General features: G+C 35.4%; 1 protein-coding gene and 1 pseudogene across 6 annotated transcripts in view; one reads left to right on the forward strand and one right to left on the reverse strand.

Annotated features, from left to right (window-relative positions):
- The window catches only part of BAZ2B (bromodomain adjacent to zinc finger domain 2B), a 271,958-nt gene that overhangs the window by 114,240 nt on the left and 132,313 nt on the right, over positions 1–25,405 (reverse strand). For all 5 annotated transcript variants that reach the window (XM_023516805.1, XM_023516804.1, XM_023516803.1 and 2 more), the window contains exons 3-4: positions 17,263–17,409; positions 2,416–2,604 (exon numbers count right to left, since the gene is read on the reverse strand). In XM_023516805.1, the coding sequence (XP_023372573.1) occupies positions 2,416–2,604; positions 17,263–17,407 (334 nt within the window). In that variant the 5' untranslated portion in view covers positions 17,408–17,409. The remainder of the gene's footprint in view (positions 1–2,415; positions 2,605–17,262; positions 17,410–25,405) is intronic.
- LOC100950008 overlaps positions 20,739–25,405 on the forward strand; it is a 57,156-nt pseudogene continuing 52,489 nt past the window's right edge. Inside the window, exon 1 of the transcript XR_001161539.2 lies at positions 20,739–20,764. The product of XR_001161539.2 is annotated as a glyceraldehyde-3-phosphate dehydrogenase pseudogene (transcript). The remainder of the gene's footprint in view (positions 20,765–25,405) is intronic.

Genomic DNA, 25,405 nt, shown 5'->3' on the forward strand with positions numbered 1-25,405 from the left:
ACAAATCTACAACTTAAGCAAAATGAGTCCTTGAAAACCAGGCACAGTATCTGGCCATAAGGAAAAGAATTGTGCTCATTTAGGCATAATTTCATTACTTAACACTCTGTATTAAAGTTGAATGTTTATCCATCTCCTAAGAACTACAGCAACATAAAATATACTATGTTAGTGTATTCCTCAGTAACTGGCTTAGTGCACAGAATACAGTAAATGCTCCAAGAACTCTGTACATTAAATAATTATGTAGGCTTGTGAAATTATTAATTTTTTTCCTATACAGTGGAAGTATCGATATTATTGAAATCTAGATGAGTAATTTTTAAAACATGTTGCCCATCATTCCAGTGCAGAAGTATTTCTTTTTTTTTTTTTTTTTGAGACAGAGTCCCATGCTGTGACCCTGGGTAGAATTCTGTGGCATCGTACCACAACCTCAAACTCTTAGGCTTGAGCAATCCTCTTGCCTCAGCTTCTGGAATAGCTGGGACTACAGGCGCCCACTGTAATGTCTGGCTACTTTTTCTATTTTTAGTAGAGATGTGGTCTTGCTCTTGTGCAAGCTGGTCTCAAACTCCTAAGCTCAAGCAATCCACGTGCCTTGGTCTCCCAAAGTGCAAGGATTATAGGTGTGAGCCACCACAGCCAGCCGAGAAGTATTTTGTTTTAATAATACAGTAATTACATTTGGTTTAGAACTGTTCAAAGCAATAGTTTAATAAACTATAATACAATGATAAAAACATTTACGATCCCAGTAACTATATTATCTCTTTTGATTTTTATATGTAATTTTATATTTCAGTAGATATCTGTTAAATGCTTATCTTGCTAAATAACACTGCTAGAAAATAAATAAGTTCCCATTAATATTTTTAAAGGAAATGTTAAGACTTAGTTTAAGACTTTAACTGTCGGCTCAGCGCCTATAGCTCAACTGGCTAAGGCGCCAGCCACGTACACCTAAGGTGGTGGGTTCGAATCCCCAGCCCGGACCCGCCAAACAACAATGACGGCTGCAACCAAAAAATAGCCGGGCGTTGTGGCGGGCGCCTGTGGTCCCAGCTACTTGGGAGGCGGAGGCAGGAGACTCGCTTGAGCCCAGGAGTTGGAGGTTGCTGTGAGCTGTAATGCCACGGCACTCTACCCAGGGGGACAGCTTGAGGCTCTGTCTCAAAAAAAAAAAAAAAAAAGACTTTAACTGTCTGCTCACATCATTCTTCCTCCCCATCCCCTCTCCCTGACAACTGGATTAAAGGAATAATTTGACTCAAGAAATGGAACTTGGAAAATATATTTTCCCATCTATCCTTTCTACATATAGTTTAAACAAGACATTTAAAGAAGGATTTGCCATTTTTTTTAACCATTAAAGTGCACAAAAAATAATAACGATAGTTACCAATTATAGACTAGACAGGTGGGCCAGACACTGTATTCAGCACTAACTATGACCTATGTTCTTGAAACCTATGAGGTACACGCACTGTTATTATTATCCTTGTTTTTCAGATGAGAAAACTAAAGCTGAGGGGTCAGATATTGTATGAGATCATATAGCTATGAAGTAGCAAAGCCCAGATTTAAATTCAGATCCATTTGTCTCTATAATTATGTTCCAATGTTTTAAACTATTTCACATACACTAAAACATACATCCCTTACTAAATTTATTAAGGTAAAATAACTGGAAAACACATCTAACTTTAGTCTTTTAAGATAATATAACAAGACAAAGAGTGTTTGTCTAATTTAAGCTTTAATTGGCATCTTTCTGAATCCTCATAATCTGTAGAATTTTGAATAAGTGGTCCTCTTGCAATATAAGTAGTGCAATTCTATAGTTGTTTTGATCAAATATAGAAAAATATAAAAATTTAATAGTCAAGCTCAACTTTCTTATAAGTGAAGAACGCCAAATATGGGTATACTAAAAGCCTAGACTTCTCCACTATATAATTCATTCACATAACAAAAAACCATTCATACTCCCTAAATCTATTGAAATAAAACTTAAAGAACTGAATTTAATTTCACACTGTAAGTTAAATAATTTTTTAAAAATCAAATAAAGCGGAGAAAAATTCATCAAACTTTATACTTACAATATGTACACTTTTTTTGTTTATTACACTTCAATAAAAAGCATGAAAAATAATTGGCTAAACTATTCCCTTCTGTGATAGATACCTATTTATCTAATTAAATTTCTGAATACCTAATTAACTGCTCTGCACCAAACACACATATGTGTGGGTTTTGCACATGACAAATGGAATTAAGCCAGTTCTTGCATAAGAATTTTAATACAGATATTAGACTATTCTTTTTTGTTCAATTTAATAAACAAATCACTGCTTGAACATTTTCAAGCTTCCCTTCTTTCCTTGAACACTGTTTGTAACAGATGTTTACCTGGAAAAGATGCTAGTTGGGGATGTGCGGCTAAGGCTGTGGGTGTACCAAGTGTCCCCAAACCACCAAATTCTGAATGCCCTGAGCTGGCTGAATGTAGACCAAAGACTGGGTGGCTGACCATTGGGAAGGCACTCGACACTGTGGACAGGTTAAACGGTTGATCCCCAGCTGCTCTGAATAAATGTCCTGGGAGGGAAGAAAACACACTTACAGTTGTACTATAAAAACAGATGAGATTTACGTAATTTCAGCATTTGTAGTTAAAACTTATAATAATTTCTTATCGATTAAATTTTTATTTTGCCTTTTTTCTTCTGCATTTTCTACTCTCCAAGCCCCACATAAGATATTTCTAGAAATATGAAAGTACTCTAAAAGTAATAAAAGTTAATGGTATAACTTTATTTACTTTGAATTTGAGAACTGATGTTTTAAATAAATAATTTCCACTAATTAGAACAATTTGACTTGAGGAAGAGAGCCCAATTTTCTGCTAATTCAGGTATATTGATATACTATTAAAATTTTTTACCAGTAAGGAAAATAAAAACATCCTATTAATATAATGTGAAAACCACTGAATTAGGTCCAGAATATAAGTCATAGGAGTCACCAAGTCATTACTCAAATTATTATACATAGGCAAAGAGATTCCAGTTACCATGTCCCAGAGTGTAAGCTCTATTCTCTAATAAAGACATGCATTGTTTAAGAGAAAAGTGTTAAGTGATTTCAGGGTTACGCAATCATTACCGCATGTACTTATACAAACCTAGGTATAGCTAACTAAACACCTAGCCTATAGTTTATTACTCCTTGGCTACAAAATTATACAGCATGTTACTATACTGAATATGGTAGTCAACTGTAACATACGATTAAGTATTTTTGAACTAAACATATCTAAACATAGGAAAAGTACAGTAAAAATACAGTATTATAATGTGGTGGAACCATCATTGTATGTGTGAGATTTGTCACTGAAGGTAACATCATCATGCAGCACATGACTGTACTTCTCAGGTGAGAAGAGTACCTTGATACCAAAAAGGGATTATATTCTAGACAAATAAGACAATACACAAGACAACATAGGATTCAATGAATTAACTTACTAAGATATTTCTAAATGTATTCATAGGTAGTTATCAACACAAAAAAATCACTTTTAACACTCTGATAGTTAAGATAGTTAAATTCAAAGTATGACTTTTCAACCTCCACTTATATTCTAAAGAGAATCTAATACTAAGTGTTACAATCCCAGGTCTGAATGCTATGTGATCAAAAACACAACTTACTTTTCATACTTTATAGAAATATGACAAAAAATTTTCTTAACAGTTGAAAATCATCCATTCACATCCAGGAAATAATTAAGGTACCCAGGCTTGATACTATTTTCATAGTATCAAAAATAGAATATCAACCCTCAACTCTATATTATCTAAAGAATTTAGAAAATAGACTACCTAGAAAGAAGAATATTTAGAAAATAGAATAGAAAATAGAATATCAACCCTCAACTCTAAATTATCTGAACAATTTACTATATGAATAGTATGCTCTGTGTTAAAATCAGAGAATAAAGCTTCCTTATCATCTCCTGTTTATATCAGCCTGACTGTGCATTGCAGTTTAATTAGTTTTAACACAGTTTATGTTTGAAGTAAATTTAAACATGTGATTTAAAAATAAGTATACTTTGTTATCATTTTTTATCAACCAAATCTCTCCTCTTTGCTTTACCTGTGAAAACCAAGGGGTAGTCCTAAAAAAGGCTAGAGTGTACTCTCAGAGACTGATATGAACCCTATATTCTTTAATGAAACAACACTGCATTCTTTATTGGATAGGTAGATTTGAATAACTTTAAATAAATAAGATTTAAATAAATTTCAACAATTATGTCTTATATCAGCCTATAAGGAAAAAGTTCTGATTTGGGTGTTTCCACTACAACAAAGCAGTAACTAGGTCTCCCATGGACGATCAATAGTGTCCTTATAAGGAAGCCCACCAAGAAACTGTGAGGGAGAAGGACAAAGGAAGGGGAAAAAACTTGGGTATCTTTTTGAAGCCAGCCAATCTTTGTTTTGCTCCTCAAAGCCTAAACAGAAAATTGGGAAAATGGTAGTTTTCTTTTGTTACCAGAGCTCTGGACTGCATTAGCACTGAAGATGAGTTAAAAAAGAAAAACCAAAAAAAGAAAAAAGAAACCCAGGTAAACCATAAGTCATTTTTAATACTAGTGATAGATGACCAGAAAGATTATATTGAATTTTGGGGATTTTTTGGGCAAATTCTCAGAAACCCACCTAGCTTCTCTAAAAAATTAGCTTGTAATCTCAAAAATAAGTATTTACTTTCATTTGTTACTACATATAAAACCTCCTGTTCTTGGCAATCAATTCAACTCTTTGACTCAAATATGTTTAATCCAACATTTTACCTATTATGTAAACATACTATGATCAATCACATTTAATTTTCTATCATTTTCCTGATAAGCAATTGAACTGAACATTCTAGTTCTGGGAAATTTAGAGTCATCTGTAATTTCTATTTTACAAAATAATAATTCTTAAATTATATTTATTAATTATATGTATGGATCCATAATTTAAAACAAAGAAATTTGCAGAGTGTAAACTCAAAACTATATAAAATATATAATAAAAATTCATGGCTGGGCGCCTATAGTGCAGTGGTTAGGGTGCCAGCCACATGTTTAGAGGCTGGTGGGTTTGAACCCAGCCCAGGCCTGCTAAACAAAAAAACAAAACAAAAATAGTCGGTTGTTGTTGTAGCCTGTAGTCCCAGCTACTAGGGAGGGTGAGGCAAGAGAATCGCTTGAGCCCAAGAGTTTGAGATTGCTGTGAGCTATGACGCCATAGCACTCTACTGAGGGTGACAAAGTGAGACTGTCTCAATTTAAAAAAAAAAAAAGAAGCATTACTAAAGATTCTGTCCAGCTATCTTCTTTGTTCACTCTATGCTTTCTCCTACAATATTTCATGTGCTTCCATTGTTTTAACTATAACCTCTGTGCAAATGAATTCTAAATGAGGATTTTTATCTCTTAGAGTCAAAAAATTGAATCTTATTCATCTTGTTATTCTCAATAGCTAGAATAATTGTAAACACAATAGGTACTTAACAAATGTTTCCTATTGTTGTATTTTTGGTCACATTATTTCTTCTAAATAACATGTTTTACAACTTCTGCTATTAATTACCTCATCTATTCCTTACTAGCAATCTTTCCTGCTTCCCAGAAAAATTACACTGCTTTGCTATCCCTGTATGTTATTTAATGTATATAATATTCGCATGGAAAATATATTTCATTATCCTTGTGCTTGTACATAAAAATTAATTCATGTAATAAAATTTGTCATTTGTTTCAATAAAAAAAAAAGAATGAAGCATATTAAATACATGCCAAAAAAATGCTCTACAACTTCTGCTATTAACAATCTATTCCTTACTAACAATCTCAAAAATATATTGCCCAAAAAGTATTCCTGGATCTCCCAGTAAGATATGTTTAGGCCTTCTTTGAACATACATGATATATTATCCACAATCTGTCTTTTACCATTCTATTACTAGGGTATAAGGTTTTAAAGGAAAGAGCCCTTTCTTAATCATTTTTACTCTTCACAAAACATTGCTACAAGGCACACTTATCAGTTGGCAGAGACAACACTTCATAATACCTGCTGTTGGCAACGCCAAAAGAGCAATTTTCACTTATTTCTCTCTTCTTTTAAAAGGCTAGAATAACCAGAATAATTCTTTAAATAAAGATAAATTACCTCGTTTTCCCTCTTCCAAGTGCAGAAATCATTTACAAATGTTACTAAAAGCTCATTGGGTGGTTAGAAGTCAATTTAACTTAGAAGTATAGCATAGCTTTAATTTTTTTATACAGCAAAGGGAAACATTTTGATTATTGGATTACACCCTTTGTTCCATTGCCCGAACAATTCCCTTAGTCTCCAACTATCTTAAAATTTTAAGCTACTGTTCAGAAGGGGATTTTTTTTTTATCATAGACTGATGATGGCTCAGTGAATCCTACAACTACATTTAAAACAAAGCATATTTTGTGTTGATAAAAAGCAGAAAGATATCTTCATTCACAAAACAAAGTACAACAGAAGTCAAACTGGCTCTTTTAACCTATGTCTATAAAACAAAATTATCTAGATATTGGAATTGCCTACTCTTGGAAAAGTAAATTTTTCCTACATTAAGACATCTAATATTAGCAGGTAAAACCCATCTTAATTAAAACTTAAGTTTTGCTCAGAGAAAGCTTTTCGATCTGATAAATTTTATCATAAAATGATAAAATAAGAATGTACTAGAAAAACTATTTTAAATTGCACATGAACTTTAGGGCCCCCCCCCATACTTTTAGAAGACCACAGTTATTCCTTTTTAGCAGATTTTAACATTCAGTTTCAATGTTATAGATGTAAATTTTATTTTAGTTTCTGTTTTAAGATAGGTAACAGTGTGCACATTTTACATAATGAAAATTAATATATATCTGCAATGCCTAAATTCTTATTTTTTTTTTTTGAGACAGAGTCTCACTTCTTTGTCATCCCCCGGCAGAGTACTAGTACTGTGGCATCATACCTCACAGCAAGCTCAGACTCTTGGGCTCCAGCAATTCTCTTGCCTCAGCTTCCCGAGTAGCTGGGACTACAGGAGCATGCCACAACATACGGCTATTTTTAGAGATGGGGTCTCGCTCTAGCTCAGGCTGGACTTGTGTGCTCAGGCAATCTGCCTACCTCAGCCTCCTAGAGTGCTGGGATTACAAGCATGAGCCACTGCGCCCAGCCTCTAAATTCTTGATTTATATTACAAGCTGAATATTTTTTAGCTGAGATAGGGTGTATTCAGGGTGTATATGGCTATAATCTGTAAGCTGAATATTTTTCAGCAAAGTTTTTCAAATTCTATTATCCAATAAATATAAAAGGATTAAAAGTAATAAACAAATGCCAGTGTGTCATTAAAAAGGCATGATAACTATAGTATCTTCATCAATATTAATGAAAAACATAGTAAGGCTTCTTTCCTCTATAAGATTGAAATAGTGTAAATACTGAAGCCTGACCCTAAACTACTAGTGAACAAGACCTGCAATAACTAAGGAAAAGTCCACTAATCATAAGGCATTAAGCATGGTAAGAATTCAATCTCTAAAGTAATCAAGATTGTTTACTATGATATAACCCCTTATGTTGCTTTTTTGTGTGCTAAAATCTTTAATCTTTCAATGCTGCACTAATGTGTTGTAACATGTCTTGAAACTTTTCTTTTTTAAAAAATTGTAAGCATAATTTTCAAAATTATCCTTCAATATACATACTGCAAAGTATTACTAATAATTAAAAATGGCAGTGAATTAAAATAAAGTTCTGGGGTGATACCTATGGCTCAGTGAGTAGGGTGCTGGCCCCATATACTGAGGGTGGTGGGTTCAAATCCAGCCCTGGCCAAACTGCAACAAAAAAATAGCTGGGTGTTGTGGTGGGCACCTGTGGTCCCAGCTACTCAGGAGACTGAGGCAAGAGAATTACCTAAGCCCAAGAGCTGGAGGTTGCCTTGAGCTGTGATGCCACGGCATTCTACCGAGAGTGACAAAGTGAGACTCTGCCTCTAAAAATAAATAAATAAATAAAATTCTAAGTACTTTAATATCAATAGTAACGGTGTAATAACCAAAGTAAAATCATCAAAATTACTATAAATTAAAGCAATACTCAAAATATTGGCTTATTATTAAAATTCTTAAACATATTAATGTTTCAATATTCTGAAACTCAAAATGTACAAGTTCTAAAGTTACTGGCGACAAAACATTTCTCCCCAAATAAGCTTTATCTCATTCCTGTATTCTTACAATATTTTGCGTCAGTTAACCTTTATATCTTAACACATAAAAGATTTACAGAATAGAAACAAAGTCTTTTTTTGAAGATATTTGTAGCTTTTATTTACTTATCTCATACTGTACAAAATGTCAGCAAAGAAATCTGAATATAGTCCCATGTGGGAGCTCCCATTTGTAATCCTAGAGCACTAGGAGGCCAAGGTGGGAAAACTGCTTGAACTCAGGAGTTTGAGATCAGCCTGAGGAAGAGCAAGATCATGTCTCTAGTAAAAATAGAAAAACTAGCCAGGTGTGGTAGCACACACCTGTAGTTTCAGGTACTCGGGAGGCTGAGGCAAGAGGATTACTTGAGCCCAAAAGTTTGGGGTTTCTGTGAGCTATGACACCATGGCACTCTACCCAGGGTGACAGAGTGAGATTCTGTCTCAAACAAAAAAAGTGAACATATTTGAATATAGAGTGCTACAACACCAGTGGTGTGTGGAGTTACACAATATATCACATATGCATTGTATTATATTTTTAAAATAGAAAAGAAAATCACTTCTGATATACACCAAGACCTAAATTTTTTAAATTATAAATTTAGAATTTATATAAATTTATGGGGTATAAAGTAACATTATAATTTAAGAAGCCAATGAACAATAATCAAGTTGGTTAACACAGCCAATCAACTTAAGTACTTAACATTTTTTTGTGGTGAAAAAACACACATACCTCAGTTAACACTAACTGAGACATTGCACACTTTGACTATCAACTCCCCATTGCCCTCACCTCATTGCTCAGCCTTTGTAACCACAATTCTACTCTGCTTCTGTGAGTTCAATGGTTTTAGATTTTATATACATGTGAGAATATAAGGTATTTTGTCTTCCTGGACCTGACTTATTTTACTAAGCATAATGTTTTCTAACTCCATTCATGTTGTTGTAAATGACAATTTGTTTTTCTTCTTTAAAGCCAAATAGTATCCCATTGTGTATATATACTCCATTTTCTTTATGCATTTATCTGCCGATGTCACTCTGGTTGATTTTATACTTGTGAAAAGTGATGCAATGAAAATGGGTGTGCAGACATCTCTTCAACAAACTGATCTCAAATCTTCTGGGTAAACATCCAGGAGTGGGACTGCTAGATCATATTGTATTTTTGTATTTTGCAATTGTATTTTTAGTTGTTATTTTTTGTTTTTGAGGGTCACTTTGTCACTCTCAGAAGAGTGCTATGGCGTCACAGCCCACACCAACCTCAAAACTCTTGGGCTCAAGTGATTCTCTTGCCTCAGCCACCCGAGTAGTTGGGACTACAGATGCCTGCTACAACGCCTGGCTATTTTTTAGAGATGAGGGTCTCGCTCTTGCTCAGGTTGGTCTTGAACTCATGAGTTCAAGCAATCCACCTGCCTCAGCCTCCCAGAGTGTTAGGATTATAAGCATGAGCCATGGCGCCCAACCTGTATTTTTAGCTTTTTGCGGAACCTCCATACTGTTTTCCATAATGGCTATGCTGCTTTACATTCCCAACAATAGTACACAGGTGTTCCCTTTTCTCCAAATGCCTGCCAATACTAAAGCCATTCTGACAGGGGTGAGATGCTATCTAATAGCGGTTTTAATTTGCATTTCCCTAATTATTAGTGATGTTGTTGGTTCTTGTTTGTTTTTAAAATGTATCTATATATTTGTATGTCTTCTTTTGAGAAGTGTCTATTCAGGTCCGTTTTAAACTGTGTTTTACTTAGCCATTTGTATGTCTTCTTTTGAGAAGTATCTATTCAGGTCTCTTTTAAACTGTGTTATACTTTTAAGTATTTATTTTGAGGTTATTTTACACTCACAAGATTTACAAAAATACAGAGTTTTTATATACTCTACCCAACCTTACTTCTCCTTATGTTAACATCTTATATGACCATAGAATAATTTTCAAAACTAAGAAATTAACCTTAATTAACTGAAAGAATTCATCCAGATTTAATCACTTTTCCCACTAATGTCACTTCTCTGTCTAGAGATCTGATCCAGGATCCCACATTACATTTAGTTTCTATGTCTTCTTAATTTTCTTCAGATTGGGATAGTGTCTCAGTCTGTCTTTCATTACTTCAATACATGGAAGCGTACGGATCAGGTGCTGCGTAGAATATCCTTCCATTTGACTTTATCTGAAGCTTTCTCATGATTAGAAGAGGTTATGTGTTTTTGGAAAAGATTCCCAATGTGCCCTTCTCAAAGCAACACTTGGAAAGCCCATGATGTTGCTATGTAGTACTCATGAGGTTAACTTTGATCACTTGGTTTAGTTCATGTCTGCGAGGATTCCCCAGTGTAAAGCTACTATTTTCTCTTCAAACAGTATTTTTATTAGAAAAGAAGTTATTAAAAACCTAAGTGCTTTGGGAATAAAAGTTACCACTTTATAACATCAAACATAGTGAACAACCTTTTGATTTGGTACAGCAAATGATGTACTAATACTCGGGCAAATGACTGTTTTTCTTTTCTTTTTGCAAAGACCATATTCTTGTGCTAATTTTAGTATTATTTTCTGGCTTTTTTTTTTTTGCAAAGACCGTATTTTCTGGCCCACTGCAACACACTTCTCCAAGACATTTTACCAACAGGATAGCAAAAGCAGCATTTAAACCCCCTTAAGACTTGAGGGACTTCCCACTTGGATTCCCCCACCTCTGCTGACGGAGGTTTCATTCCCCGTCTTCTGCTCATCTATCTTTCTCCCTGTCAATATACTCTATCCGGTCACTTATCCATGTTGGTCTGTGGTTTCATTCTTCAAACCCTGAGGCCAAGGATTCAACTTAGAGATAAATTCTGGCCACCTTACATCCCAGTCAAATGGCTACATAAAATTAACCATCACAGTGTCTCAGAACATTTAACCCAAGACAAAGAATAAGAAAGAATTAGCCTTGTAAAGAACTTTCAGATAGAAGAGAGCATATTCAGGGTCCCAAATTGGGAAAGGAAGTCTTATGTGTGAAGAAGTACAAGATCAGGAGGCTGAAAGATAATGGGCCAGAATGAGAAGAACAGTACCAGATAAATTTGAAGAGGCAGGCAGGACTAGATCCTTGAGGATACTTAGCATTATGCATGAATTAGGTTGAAATGTATAAAACACTCAAAATGATTAGGTGAAAAGGTTAATTTAATGACTCACATAATTCATTCAATTTGGAAAAGACTCACTTTAGATGATAAGGCTAGATATAAGGATTACAAAGACATAATTTCTCTCTTCTCTCTTGGCTCTGTTTCCTCAGATGGGCCCTTTCTCCCGGATCTGTAGGGGGAAAGGGTGATCTTTTCTCACCAGCACCAAGAAAAATCCCTCTTTGGCTTTGATTAGTCTGACTTGCATCATGAGCCCATTCTTTAACCAATCATACTGATCTAGGAAATATGATGTTTGGATTAACTAGACTGGGTTGTATGCCTTCTCCGGAGTTTCATGGTCTAATATCTTACAACAACAACAATTTAAATAAACAAAGAAAACCCTCTGGGCCCAGATGATTTCACTGGTGAATTCCACCAAACATTTAAGGAAGAAATAATACCAGTTCTATACTCTTAAAAAAACAAACTAATAAATAAGAGAAACAAAAATCTTTTCAATTTATTTCCAAAAAGGAAATGGTAAGGAAACTATTGAACAATAACTCTCATGAACATAGGTACAAAATACCTTAACAAAATTTTATCAAATCACATCCAACAATATTTTAAAAGAATAACACATCACAACCAAGTGGGATTAATCTGTGAAATGCTAGACTGACTTAATATTAAGAAAATTAATCAGCTGGGTGCCCATAGCTCAGTGGTTAGGGCTCCGGCCACATACACTGGCCCAGGCCTGCTAAACAATGACAATTACAACAAAAACAACAACAACAAAATAGCCAGGCATTCTGGTGGGGTGCCTGAAGTCCCAACTACTCAGGAGGCTAAGGCAAGAGAATCGCTTAAGCCTAAGAATTTGAGGTGCTGTGAGCTGTGATGCCATGGTACTCTACCAAGGGCAACATAGTGAGACTCTGTCTCAAAAAAAAAGAAAAAAATTAATCAATGTATTTTATCATATTAGCAAGTTAAAACTGAGAAGCCAGATGACCATCTCAGTAAATGCAGAAATAGTGACAAAATTCAATAATAATTGATTTAAAAAAAAAAAGCAAATCATGTGAAATTTACTAGGTGTAGAATATAAATGTCTTAACACAATAACTAAGAAAATACTATGAAGGTTATGTTGACCAGTTTGATGAAAGCATTTCAAATTGTATGTAAAACGAGCACACTGTACCCCAAGATTGCATTAATGTATACAGCTATGATTTAAAAAAAAAAAAAAGCAAATAACAACAAAAACCTCTCAGCAAAGTAGGAATAAAAGAGAACTACCTCAGTCACTGCCAAGGTGAAGATAGGAAGAAGGAATGTAAATTCAAAAAAGATACAAGCCAACTTTTTTAGGTGATAAAAATAGTCCATAACTTGGAGGTTATATGAATATGTATCAAAATCTATTAAAGTATACACTTAAAGTCGTGAATTTTATTGTACCTAAATAAGAAAACTAAAAGTATGGGGAGGGAGTTGCATAATTGCTTCACTCCATTATGAGAGGAACAGGTTAAAGCAGAGCAAGCTCAGAAGTGGAGAGGTCAGTTACAATGAACTGTAAAGATTCAGGTGAGAGATTTTAGTGTAGACTAGAGTAGTGGTAGTGGAGACAGAGGAAATGTATGATCATGGACAGATCCCACAGTTTGAACAGTGGTATCCTGACTGAACCAGAGATAACTTTTTTTAAGCAGGTCAATTCAGCAATAATGCTCTGGCTCCATTCATAGGGGCCAGGAGCCAGTTCTTTAATAATTTTATAAGTACCTAATTTCTTATATTAAATCTCTTTGGGCTTAAAATAGCTTTAGTGATACATATTATTGCTTGCTGACTAATACATTAACCAATAGTCAAACTGGTGAGAGCTGCAAAACTAAAAAGACAATTCAGTCGGTTATACTGGTCTGATATCTGACAACCATATACTATTTGAAGTAATACTAAATGAGAGGTGCTGTGGTCAGAATGTTGATGTACCCCCAAAATTCAAATGTTGGAACTTAATACCCAATGTGATAGTATCAAAAGGTGAGGCCTTTGGGAAGTGACTAATTTATGAGGGCTCTGCCCTCATGAATGAAATGGATTAGTGCCCTTATAAAAGAGGTTTAAGGGAGCTAGCTATTCTACCTCCTTTTCAACCATGTCAGGACACAGAAAGAAGGCACCACCTTTTTGGAAGCAGGGAACAGGACTTCACCAGATACCAAATCTGCTGGTGCCTTGATCTTGGATTTCCCAGCACCAAGAGCTATGAGCAATTTCTGTTCTATGACCCAGTCTATTGCTGCTGGTATGGACTAGGACAGGAAGTAAATGAAGTCTGAAAAAGAATAGGCATACAGCCAGGCAGTGGCTCATGCCTGTAATCCTAGTACTCTAGGAGGCTGAGGAGGGTAGAGTGCTTGAGCTCAGGAGTTTGACACCAACATGAGCAAGAGCAAAACCCCATTTCTACTTAAAAAAAAAAAAAATAGAAAAACTAGCTGGGCATTGTGGCACACATCTATAGTCCCAGCTACTTGGGAAGCTGAGCAAGAAGACTGCTGAACCCAGGAGTCTGAAATTGTTATGAATGATGATCCTATCACACTCTATCCAGAGTGACAGAGTGAGACACTGTCTTACAAAAAAGAAAACTGCATGCATACAAGATAAAACCTCAATTCAATTCAAGTTGGGGGAAGGGGTTTCATATTAGTAATGAGAACATAGGATTTTTTCCCCCTCATTTTTGTGATATTTGCTAAGAAGAATGTGTTTCAACTCCATCCAGGTAAACATAGAAAATGTAAAGTTTCCATCTGAATAGTAACCCATGGTATACATATATATAGTTTGTTAATCCATTCATGGGTTAACGGGCACTGAGACTGATTCCATGTCTTGGCAATTGTGAACTGAGCTGCAATAAACATTCTAGTGCAAATGTCCTTGTGGTAAAATGATTTTTTTTCTTTATGTTTCCTATTATGCCATGCTTCACCAAGTTAGCCAAATCATGTCAAGGCTTCACTCTCTCTAAATATCCCCTTGATTCTCTTGCCTCAGCCTCCCAAGTAGCTAGGACTACAGGCACCTGCCACAACACACAGCTATTTTTTGGTTATAGTTGTCACTGTTATTTGGTGTGCCTGGGCTGGATTCGAACCTGCCAGCTCCAGTGTATGTGGGTGACGCCCTAACTGCTTGAGCTACAGGCGCCGAGCCTGTATTTTTGAGCACAGCATATCATCAGGGGACCTTAGAGTATAGCCATTATTTTACACATAAGAAAAACGTCAACGAAGTTGTAACTTGATGAAGATTGTACACACAGTGCAGGAGAAGAGAGGTTATATCAATTTTTTTTTTTTTTTTTTTGAGACGGAGCCTCAAGCTATCCCCTGGGTAGAGTGCTATGGCATCACGCTCACAGCAACCTCCAACTCCTGGGCTCAAGCGAGTCTCCTGCCTCAGCCTCCCAAGCAGCTGGGACCACAGGCGCCCGCCACAACGCCCGGCCATTTTTTGGTTGCAGCCATCATTGTTGTTTGGCGGGCCCGGGCTGGGGATTCAAACCCGTCACCTTAGGTGTATGTGGCTGGCGCCTTAGCCGCTTGAGCCACAGGCGCCAAGCCTATATCAATTTTTTAAAAACCACAATGCTATTCTGTGAAAACTCACATGCCACATGAAAACTCTTACCATTAAGAGTTACCAGTTACTTTGTAATCATTAAGAACATACTAGAAAAACTGTTATATGATGATATAATAACAAATGACATCCTTGTCATTCCATTAGAAAAACAAACATAATAATTTTTAAAATATATTTCATAATTTGCTAGAATATTTTTTAAGCAAATATTCCATATTTATGTATTTCATTTATGTGGTATTCTAAATCTAATTTTGAAAAAATAGACTATCATTTAATTCGACTATTTACAAACATGAAATATCTATAAGATAAAAAATATCTAAGGTTAAAATGATCCCTACTGATAAGAAAATAAGTCAATCAAGTTTAGGTGTTTTTGTTTTGAGAATGATATATTCTACCAAACTTGTATAAATGGGCAAAGAATAATTTTCGGGGCTACTTAAATGTACCTTCCACATAATCAAAATGAAGATATTTTCACTTTTGAAATAAAGCTCTCTTTTGAGTAATACAAACTTTGTTCACTTTAAAGAGAAATTTGTTATGCTCTAAACGTTTTTTTTCCATCAAGTCAATAACCTGCTTTAGTATACATCTGTGAACTGGGGTAGCTGGAGGTTACAAAGGTCATTTAAATATTGGAAGCACTCTGCCAGAATCGATGACTTTCTTAGTTGATATCTGAGTTTTAAAGGGGTTATCTCCTTCAAACTTGTGTATCCTTAGAGAGCAGTACTAGAAGAAATTAGTAGGTCTAATCCTACCAATGAGAAAACTACCACTTCTTTATTTTTACAATTTTTAAAAAATCTTTTCAGTTAATTTTCTTTCCAATGTAAATACAAATTTGAACCTAGGCATAATATAGGCCCTTCCCCCTTCACCCAAGATTTTACATTTATAAATCAATGTAAAATCAATAATCCTAAATGATCTGTGGATAAAAATAATCCGGAACATTTCTGGAGGGTGAGCTGGCATGCAAAAGATTACACTGACTGTAGTGTGCTCTGGGGCTTGTTCTGTTCGACTGTGTCAGACAATGCAAAGTTGAAACGGAGCGTGGAAATGTCTTTCTAAATCTCAAACTACTGGAATCAGTGTTTTAATCTCTTAGCAGAAACTTTCAGTTGCTTAACTCTGTATTTGAGGATTTTTTTAATGTTCTATATCATTTACATTGTATTACAATGTATGTAGAAACAGTAACCTGTGAACTATGCTTTTCCATATAACTTTTTAAAAATATACATATCTAAATGAATGTAATGTGCATAAATATTTTTTAAATGCAACAGTGAACAATTGCACCTTTTGCTAATGCCTCTACTTGCTTTGGCATAAAGAATGAGCCAATGGCTCGGCGCCTGTGGCTCAAGTGGCTAAGGCGTCAGCCACATACACCCAAGGTGGTGGGTTCGAATCCAGCCCAGGCGCACCAAACAACAATGATGGCTGCAACCAAAAAATAGCCAGGCATTGTGGTGGGCGCCTGTGGTCCCAGCTACTCGGGAGGCTGAGGCCAGAGACTCGCGTGAGCCCAGGAGTTGGAGGTTGCTGTGAGCTGTGATGTCACAGCACTCTACCCAGGGGGTCAGCTGGAGGCTCTGCCTCAAAAAAAAAAAAAAAGAATGAACCAATGAACCTCTGTATCCTGTGGAAAAATGTATAAATGTTACCTGATATTGCTCTTAGATGTAATGCTAATTAATGTTAGATCACAAATAAACAGTATTTTAAATATTAAATAAATAAATACATACATACATACTGGAAGCAAATTTAGGGCAAAGGGACCACCGAGTATATTTCTTTACTCCCTCTTGGGCCAATTGTTTTAAAAAGACTTCACTTTACTAATCTAGTAATTAAAACTATAAAATAAATTAGGATGTTAAAATTAAACTCTCAAAAAGAATTCTGAATAAGCACGGAAAGCCAGGAATAACCAGTGCTACCCCAGAAAAGTAGGGAAATTAGATGTTTAATGTAGCCATTATTCAATAGGTCAATGGGGGTCATGAAAACATTTTATTCAGAGCTCAGTAAAACACAATGAATACAAATTATTTAAAAAATGGCATTCCAAAACTGAGTTAAAGAAGAGATATTTACCACATGGGCTGATTGTAGAGCTAAGTGAAGCAACTCCAGTGGAAAGGCTGCATTTTGAAACTGCTGAAGCCACAGAAGGTGTAGAGGATGAAGTTGGTGGAGTAGAGGAGGCTGTCGAGGATGGTAACCGTTCTCCAGACTCCATATCTATGAGGGGAGGCAAATTCTCAGTATTATATAAGGAAATTATTCAAAAGAATTTAAAACATTTAAGCTTTTTATGTACTTAAAAAAATTAGAAAAATATGTTCTTCAGAAATATATTAAATAGATAAAAATATATTTAAAAATACCAATTTATAAAACAAGTTTAATGTAAAATATACCAAATCTTCTCCTAAAAGATATTCAGAGTTTTCTTGTATCAAACAAATTTTGAATAAAGTAATTTCATACAAACGTGTGTATGTATGAAAATTAATATGCTACATTCTTCTTATTCTTCTTAAATCACCTCATCATCTATTCACTCACAAAATAATTTTCATATTATCTAACAAATCAAGAAAATAACCACCACATTTGAATGGACCGCATCTTTGTCTTCTAAATTCAGATAGCAATATATTTAAAGGTCCTAAGTGTCCAAGAATTTGGCCTGGAAAATCCCTAAAACGGTGAGCCCCCTGACCTCCTCCTAAAAAGGCAAATACATTTTAGAGTTTTTACTGAAGTCAAATTCAAACCAGAATTTCAAAATGGCCTTAGTGTGACCCATTTATAATGACAAAACCACTTCTAAGCATCTTTATTAATTTGTTTAGCTTTCGTGGATATAATGTTGCATTGCTTATAGCAATAGTTGATGTACATATTAAAAATCCAGACTGCAATAGGTTGTGGTCAATTAAATACAATATGCCTGTATTGATCACACAATTAAGCAAGGAGATCATAAGGTTTGCAGATGATTTAAGGATTACACAATCTACAGGGAAAAAAGGATACTATTCAACTCTAAGTGAATTTGTCATCAGCAATATGAACTCCTACCATTTAAATAATGAAACTATAGAAAGACTCCTGTATTAAGTTCTATAGCTAATTCACATAATAACTATATATTTCCTAAGAAAAATAGTTTGATTTCATTTTCAAATATTGACTAATTAAAATAACACAGGCTAGTGTTTAAATGTTGATCGAATCTATGAAGCACATATATAATTTTTCTCATAACATGATACATATAAGGTAATCTTGGACTGACTAACACACAGCATCATTAGGAAGCCCTAGCTTTTCAAGCATACTAATTCAAAAACTTCTCTTCATATTCTGGTATTGCTGTCAGTAAAATCCACAGATAATAGTATTGCAATGATGAATATGTCCATATTCTTACAGAATCTTTATCAGCATTCATCACTGGAAAGGCATAGTTACCACTGATAGCTTCATGGAACTTATGTTTAAAGGGCAGGTTTGGGGTCATAAATAGGCACTAACAAACTCTGAGATATATGCCTGTTTGATGGTATGGCCCGTTCCTGACACATTTCTCTATAAATTATTTTCACCAAGCCTCATTTCACTGAATACAAAAACTGGATTTTTAAGCTAGAAAAAGTTTATAGAAAGAGGCTATTTTCTTCTTCATAGCTAGTAACATCATTTGTACCACTGAAATGTATTATTTTACAAAAACAATGAAAGAGTTTTAAAAAATTGTCTTTGTATTCTATAGCAAAAATAATGTAGTGACATTAAGATAAGCACTTTGAGTACTTGGCATATAAGAGCTCAATAAATAACAGCCACTACCTTTTTTAATAGAATATCATGCTATGAAGTCTAGGTTTCTTTTGTTAATGTAACTTGGATTCAGGACTGAAGGAAAACCCAGAAGGCAAAATAAGCAGTCTCCTATACATACTGCTCATTGGAGATGAGACTTTTTTTTTTTTTTTTTTTTTGAGACAGAGCCTCACTTTGTCACCCTGGGTAGAATGATGTGGCTTCAAAGCTCACAGCAACCTCAAACTCTTGGGCTCAAGTGATCCTCTTACCTCAGCTTTTCAAGTAGCTGGGACTACAGGCACCCGTAATACCGGTCTCCTTTTTAAAGATGGGGTCTCGTCCTTGGTCAGGCTGGTCTGGAACTCCTGAGCTCAGGTGATCCTCCTGCCTTGTCCTCCCAAAGTGCAGTATTACAGGAGTGAGCCACCATGCCCAGCCTTTGAGTTTACATTTCCTGAAGAATTTTAATCAGGGGCCAGGTGAGGTGGCTCACGCCTATAATCCCTTTGGGAAGCGAAGGTGGGTGGATTGACCGAGCTCACAAGTTTGAGATCACCCTGAGCTAGAGCAAGACCCCTATCTCTAAAAATAGTCAGGCATTGTGGCAGACACCTATAGTAGCTACTCGGGAGGCTGAGGCAAGAGAATCGCTTAAGCCCAGGAGTTTGAGGTTGCAGTGAGCTGTGATGCCAGAGCACTGTACCAGGGGTGACAAAGTGAGACTCTGTTTCAAAAATAAACATATAAATAAATAAATAAATAAGAATTAAATAGGACCAGGCCCTGGTAGTTCACATCTGTAATCCTAGCACTCTGGGAGGTTGAGGCAGGTGGACTGCTTGATCTCACGAGTTCCAGACCAGCCTGAGCAAGAGTGAGACGCTTTTTCTACTAAAAATAGAGAAACTAGACAAGCATTGTGGCAGGGTGCCTGTAGTCCCAGCTACCTGGGAGGCTGAGGCAAGAGGATTGCTTCAGCCCAAGAGTTTGAAGTTGCTGTGAACTATGATCCCACAGCACCTTAACTTGGGGCAATAGAGTGAGACTTTATCTCAAAAAAATGATAATTAATCAGAATATTTATTAAAATTATATACATATTTCTATGTACACACATACATACCCATTCTTGGATCTTATAGTTCTACTTTTGAGAATCTGAAGTACCAGTAGGTAAGGTAATATATACCAATTTGTTTCTTATAGCATTATTTTAAAATAAAATTTAAACCTACCAGTAAGAAAGAATACAACTAAATCTAGCCATAAAGTTGGGGTTCACTTTTAATTTCAGTAAAAGTATAATTTTCTCTTTTTCATTCTTTTTGCTCATATAAATGAGAAAGGGCTTCGCTTTTTCAGAACATGCTTATGCAGTCATTTCCCTTAGAAGTTTTATTACATACATAATTCATATGTATATAATGGCTGAGTATTCTCCTTGTATGTAAAATACTATTCTCTTGTACTGGCCTTCAGTTGTTATTGCTTTTAATAGGTATTTAATAGGTTATTTCTTAGTTTCAGTAGCTGGCCTAAATTTAATCAACTACTCCATGTTCATCCCATCCTTTTTTAAAATTTGATAGAAATAACAAATCTATTCAAGCCTTTGCTACACTTGAATGAGGATTCTTTTTAGGATTAGCTCTTTCCATTTTTAAGTTAAATCCTGCTTTTGGATATTATTTACTATTACTCCCTGCTAAAGCACAAGTATAGCTCTCAAAGAAATCATGGTCATCAACTTGAAAGTTAAAAGGTAAGAAGGCAAACCTTTATAATTGTGAATACTCCACAAAACAACCACTTGCTTATCACATCTAAATAACTATTCAAAGAACAAAGTTTAAGTATATATGCAGGTTTGGCTTCTGTACCTCAGTGGTTAGGGTGCTGGCCTCATGCACCAGGGCCAGTGGCTAAGAACCCGGCTCAGGTCTGCTAAACAACAACAACAAAAAAAATAGCCAGGCATTGTGGCAGGTGCCTGTAGTCTCAGCTACTTGGGAGGCTGAGGCAAGAGACTCGCTTAAGCAGAAGAGTTTGAGGTTGCTGTGAGCTGTAATGCAACAGTACTCTACTAAGGGTAACATAGTGAGACTCTGTCTCAAAAAAAAAAAAGTATATAAGCAGCAAGGAATGCTAAAGTTTAAGGAGAACTATCTCCTTCAAAATATTAATTACATAAAAAGAGAAAAGGTATAATTTTCGTGGGGAAACTACATTACCTATCATAAAATTTTTTTGACATCATACTTCTCTGGTGCCCTGAGAAGAGCATAATACCTTTGTAGTAATACTTTAAAACTCAGTCAAATCATGAGAACAACAGACAAATCTAAAATGAAGGGCCATATCAAAATAAGTGTCATTAAGAGTGTGAAGGCCATGAAAGAGAAGGACAGACTGTGAACTGCCACAGGTCGGAGACTAAGGAGACACAAGCAAATGTGACAGGGAACTCTTAGGTTGGATTTTGGAACAGAAAAAGGACGCTGGAAAAACTGATGAAATTCATGTAACATCTAATGTTTAGTTAATAGCATTATATCAATATTAATGTCACTATGTTTATAATTTTGATAATTGTACTATGGTTACACAAGTTATTAGCAGAAGCTGAGTGAAAAATATATGTAAACTCCCTGTATTTGTTTTTGCCTTTGGAGTCTAAAATTATTCCAGAATAAAAAGTAAAAAATGCAAACACAAAGTCTGCCACATAGTAAACTCTCAAAAAAATATATATATTAGTCTGATTTATTTTTTTTTTTTTTTTGAAAAAGAGCCTCAAGCTGTCACCCTGGGTAGAGTGCCGTAGCATCACAGCTCACAGCAACCTCCAACTCCTGGGCTCAAGCGAGTCTCCTGCCTCAGCCCCTGAAGTAGCTGGAACCACAGGCGCCCGCCACAACGCCCGGCTATTTTTTGGTTGCAGCCGTTTGGCAGGCCTGAGCTGGATTCGAACCCGCCACCTTAGGTGTATGTGTCTAGCGCCTTAGCCACTTGAGCCACAGCTGCCGAGCCTATTAGTTTGATTTAAGCATTCCATATTATATATCAAATCATCTAACTGTACCTCATGAATGTATACAGTTATGATTTAATAAAAATTAAGTATATATATGCTCATTGGAGTTCAAAAATGTAAACCTAAATTTGAAATACAGATTACATTATGTCAGTGAGATATTGTATACTGTGTTCAAAAACTGTGTCTGCATCTTGTTAGTCATGACCTTGTGAAAATTATGTAATTTCTCTGAATTCTCAATTTCTTTATGAGAAATAAGAAGATGATATAGGTCAGAGGATTAAATGAGACAATGCATGTAAAATGCTGTATGCCTAGCATTCAATAATTGTTAACTATGTTTTAATTAATGAACATCTGTATATATGGTTAGCCAGTTTGTAGGCTGCAATAAAAGAAAACTTAAGGTATTTTTAGATTATTCATGTTAAAGTAAAAATTTAAGAGCTATACTATGTATTTTTAGATTATGTATATCACTGTCAAGGCATTATATGTTTTAGCCAGAAAGATGATGTGCTAGAATTTAAAATAAATACCTCAAAACTGTAGTAGGTACCAATGGTAAGATATATGATCTTAAAATTTTCCAAATAGGCTTTAATACAAATAAAGATGAAAAATTAAAATTAATTTTATATTGACACATATAATTAGCCTATTATCACAATAAGTTTTTTTTTTTGAGACAGAGCCTCAAGCTGTCACCCTGGGTAGAGTACCATGACATCACAGCTCACATCAACCCTACTCCCGGGCTCAAGCGATTCTCCTGCCTCTGCATCCCAGGTAGCTGGGACTACAGGTGCCTGCCACAATGCCCGGCTACTTTTTGGTTGTAGCCATCATTGTTGTTTGGCGGGCCAAGGCTGGATTCAAACCAGCCATTTCAAGTGTATATGGCTGGCGCTTTAGCCGCTTGAGCCACAGTGGCTGAGCTGAGATTATAGTTTCTAATGTATAACATCAGCATTCTTTATTTAGAAAGTTAACCAGTTAGAGTAAAGCAAGGGAAAATTAATAGTAAACACTATAGTGAAAAACAAATTTGTTGTTGTCAGCAATGGGAGAAAAATATACAAAAGATAAAGGGATTTTAAATGATGTGATAAATTATAGATCTTTCCCATGATCTAAAACAGAGATAGTGGGCGTGCACCTGTAGTCCCAGCAACTTGGGAGGCTGAGGCAGGACAATTGGCCTAGCTCAAGAGCTAGAGGTTGCTGTGAGCTGTGACGCCATGGCACTCTACCAAGGGCAACAAAGTGAGACTCTGTCTCAAAACAAAAACAAAAACAGAGATAGTGATTTTCAACCAGAGATAATTTTGTAAGCCTACCTCCCTCAAACCCCTATAATCATCAGGGAACATTTGGGAAACATTTTTGATTGTCACAAATATAAGAGATAGTCACTATGCTCCTTCTTTGCGTTTAATTGAACCATTAATAGTAGAATTTTACTAAGTTCACTAGTTCCTAAAAGTCCTGACAAAGGCTTTTATGTGTTTAGATAACTTCTGGGCAACTTAACACTGAGTATATTATATTGCAAGATATTAAATGGCAAAACAAAAACTTAAAACCAAACAACATATATATATTTGTGTGTGTGTGTGTGTGTCTGTGAAAGGACTTTGGGGAAATAGGAAATGAGGCCCTATTACTTAGAGCCCTATCTCTTACAATAGGGCTCATTCCCTATGTTGATCACCTACATATGTTGACCAGTTTGTTACAGTCCCTTGAGTGGGCATCTTACAGAGGTTCTACTATATTTATAAAATTTTTATTTACCTAAATTTTCAGAAACAATTATTTCAAGGAATTAAGTATATGATATTGTGGTTGAAAATATGAATACTAAATAAATTGATTTCCTTTGTCATATGATACATTTTAAGTACCAATGTAAACAATTTATTACATGTCAAACAGAAGCCCATGCCCAGTGAGGTGCTCTGTGCTCTAACCTGCAATCTGGAATAAACTTTAGAGTTTCCTAAATACTAGCTTCTGTACTTGAAAAATGATGAGATTGAATTTAACTAGCTTTATAAACGTGGTGGTTAAAAAATTAAGAACCTCTCCATCCCGAACAAACCCACCAAAATATATACCAAGAATTCATATTGCACTAAAATATTTAACAATTTAATTCCACTTTTTTCTTTCCCTTCCTCATTTGCCTTGATTTTATCTCTAAATGTGTATCATACCAAATTTTAGATTTCTGTTAAAATCTTTTAAAGATTTACTCTAGTCTTATTTATACCTTAAGAGACCTGATAATTAGAAAATTATCCAAGAGTAAAGCACTGGTTTTCATTCTGCTCAGTAAATAATCTATTCAGGGAGTATCCTTTCTCATCCAAAGGATTAAATATTCCTTTGCATTGAGATAATTGTGCAGAAGATATTATCCTAAGACATATAAAACAGATAAAAATTTAAGGGAAGATTTAGCAAGATTTAATACCTAAGGATGAAGTAAACTCTATTAATTTAAATATTTTTATATTTAAATAAAAATTTAAATATTCTAGACTTAGAACTAACAAGGATATAAAGGTTAGAAAGATAAAAAGAGAAACAATGTATGGTTAACGGATCCTTTCATTTACAAATGCAAGGGGCTCCAAACAATGAAGCAAAAGACCTAAGAGATGCATGCTGGGACACCTAGCCAGGGGGAAGCCTTGACAGCTGGTGGACTCAGGTATTGAGGCGAGTGGTTGGTGGGATGAACAGACAGAAGTGTGCTGTAGAGGGGTCCAGCCTTAGCCTCCCAAAGTGCCAGGATTACACACATGAGTCGCCATGCCCAGCCCCTTTTTTTCTTTTCTTTTTCTTTTTTTCTTTTTTAAAGGAAGGGTCACACTCTATCACCCAGGTTGATACCCAGTGGTCCACCATAACTCACTCCTGCCTAGAAGTCCTAGGCTTGAGCCATCTCCCTGCTTCAGCCTCCCAGTTAGCTAAGACTACAGGTGTGAGACATCATATATGGCTAATATTTTTATTTTTGGTAGAGAGAGGGTCTTGCTATGTTGCCCAGGCTAATCTCAAACTCTTAGTGTCAGGTGATCCTCCCTCCTTAGCCTTCCAAAGTGCTGGGATTATAGGCATGAGCCACTACACCTGGCTATTTCATTCTTTAATGACAGAGATCACACCAACACTCTCAGTTCAAATTCAGAAGTATAGTATTTTTATTGTTATCATATTAATTTTCACATCTGTAATCCCTGCTTCTCAGATGTCAAAAATCTTAGTTCATGTGCTGAAAATCTCAGTTCTTGACACTTCCAGCACTCAACACAGAATCATTCATTTCATTTATGACATAATGTTCAACTAATAACC

This window comes from Otolemur garnettii, unplaced genomic scaffold (genome assembly GCF_000181295.1).
Source record: "Otolemur garnettii isolate 467f Iridium unplaced genomic scaffold, OtoGar3 scaffold00098, whole genome shotgun sequence".
In the NCBI taxonomy this organism is placed as follows: domain Eukaryota; kingdom Metazoa; phylum Chordata; class Mammalia; order Primates; family Galagidae; genus Otolemur; species Otolemur garnettii.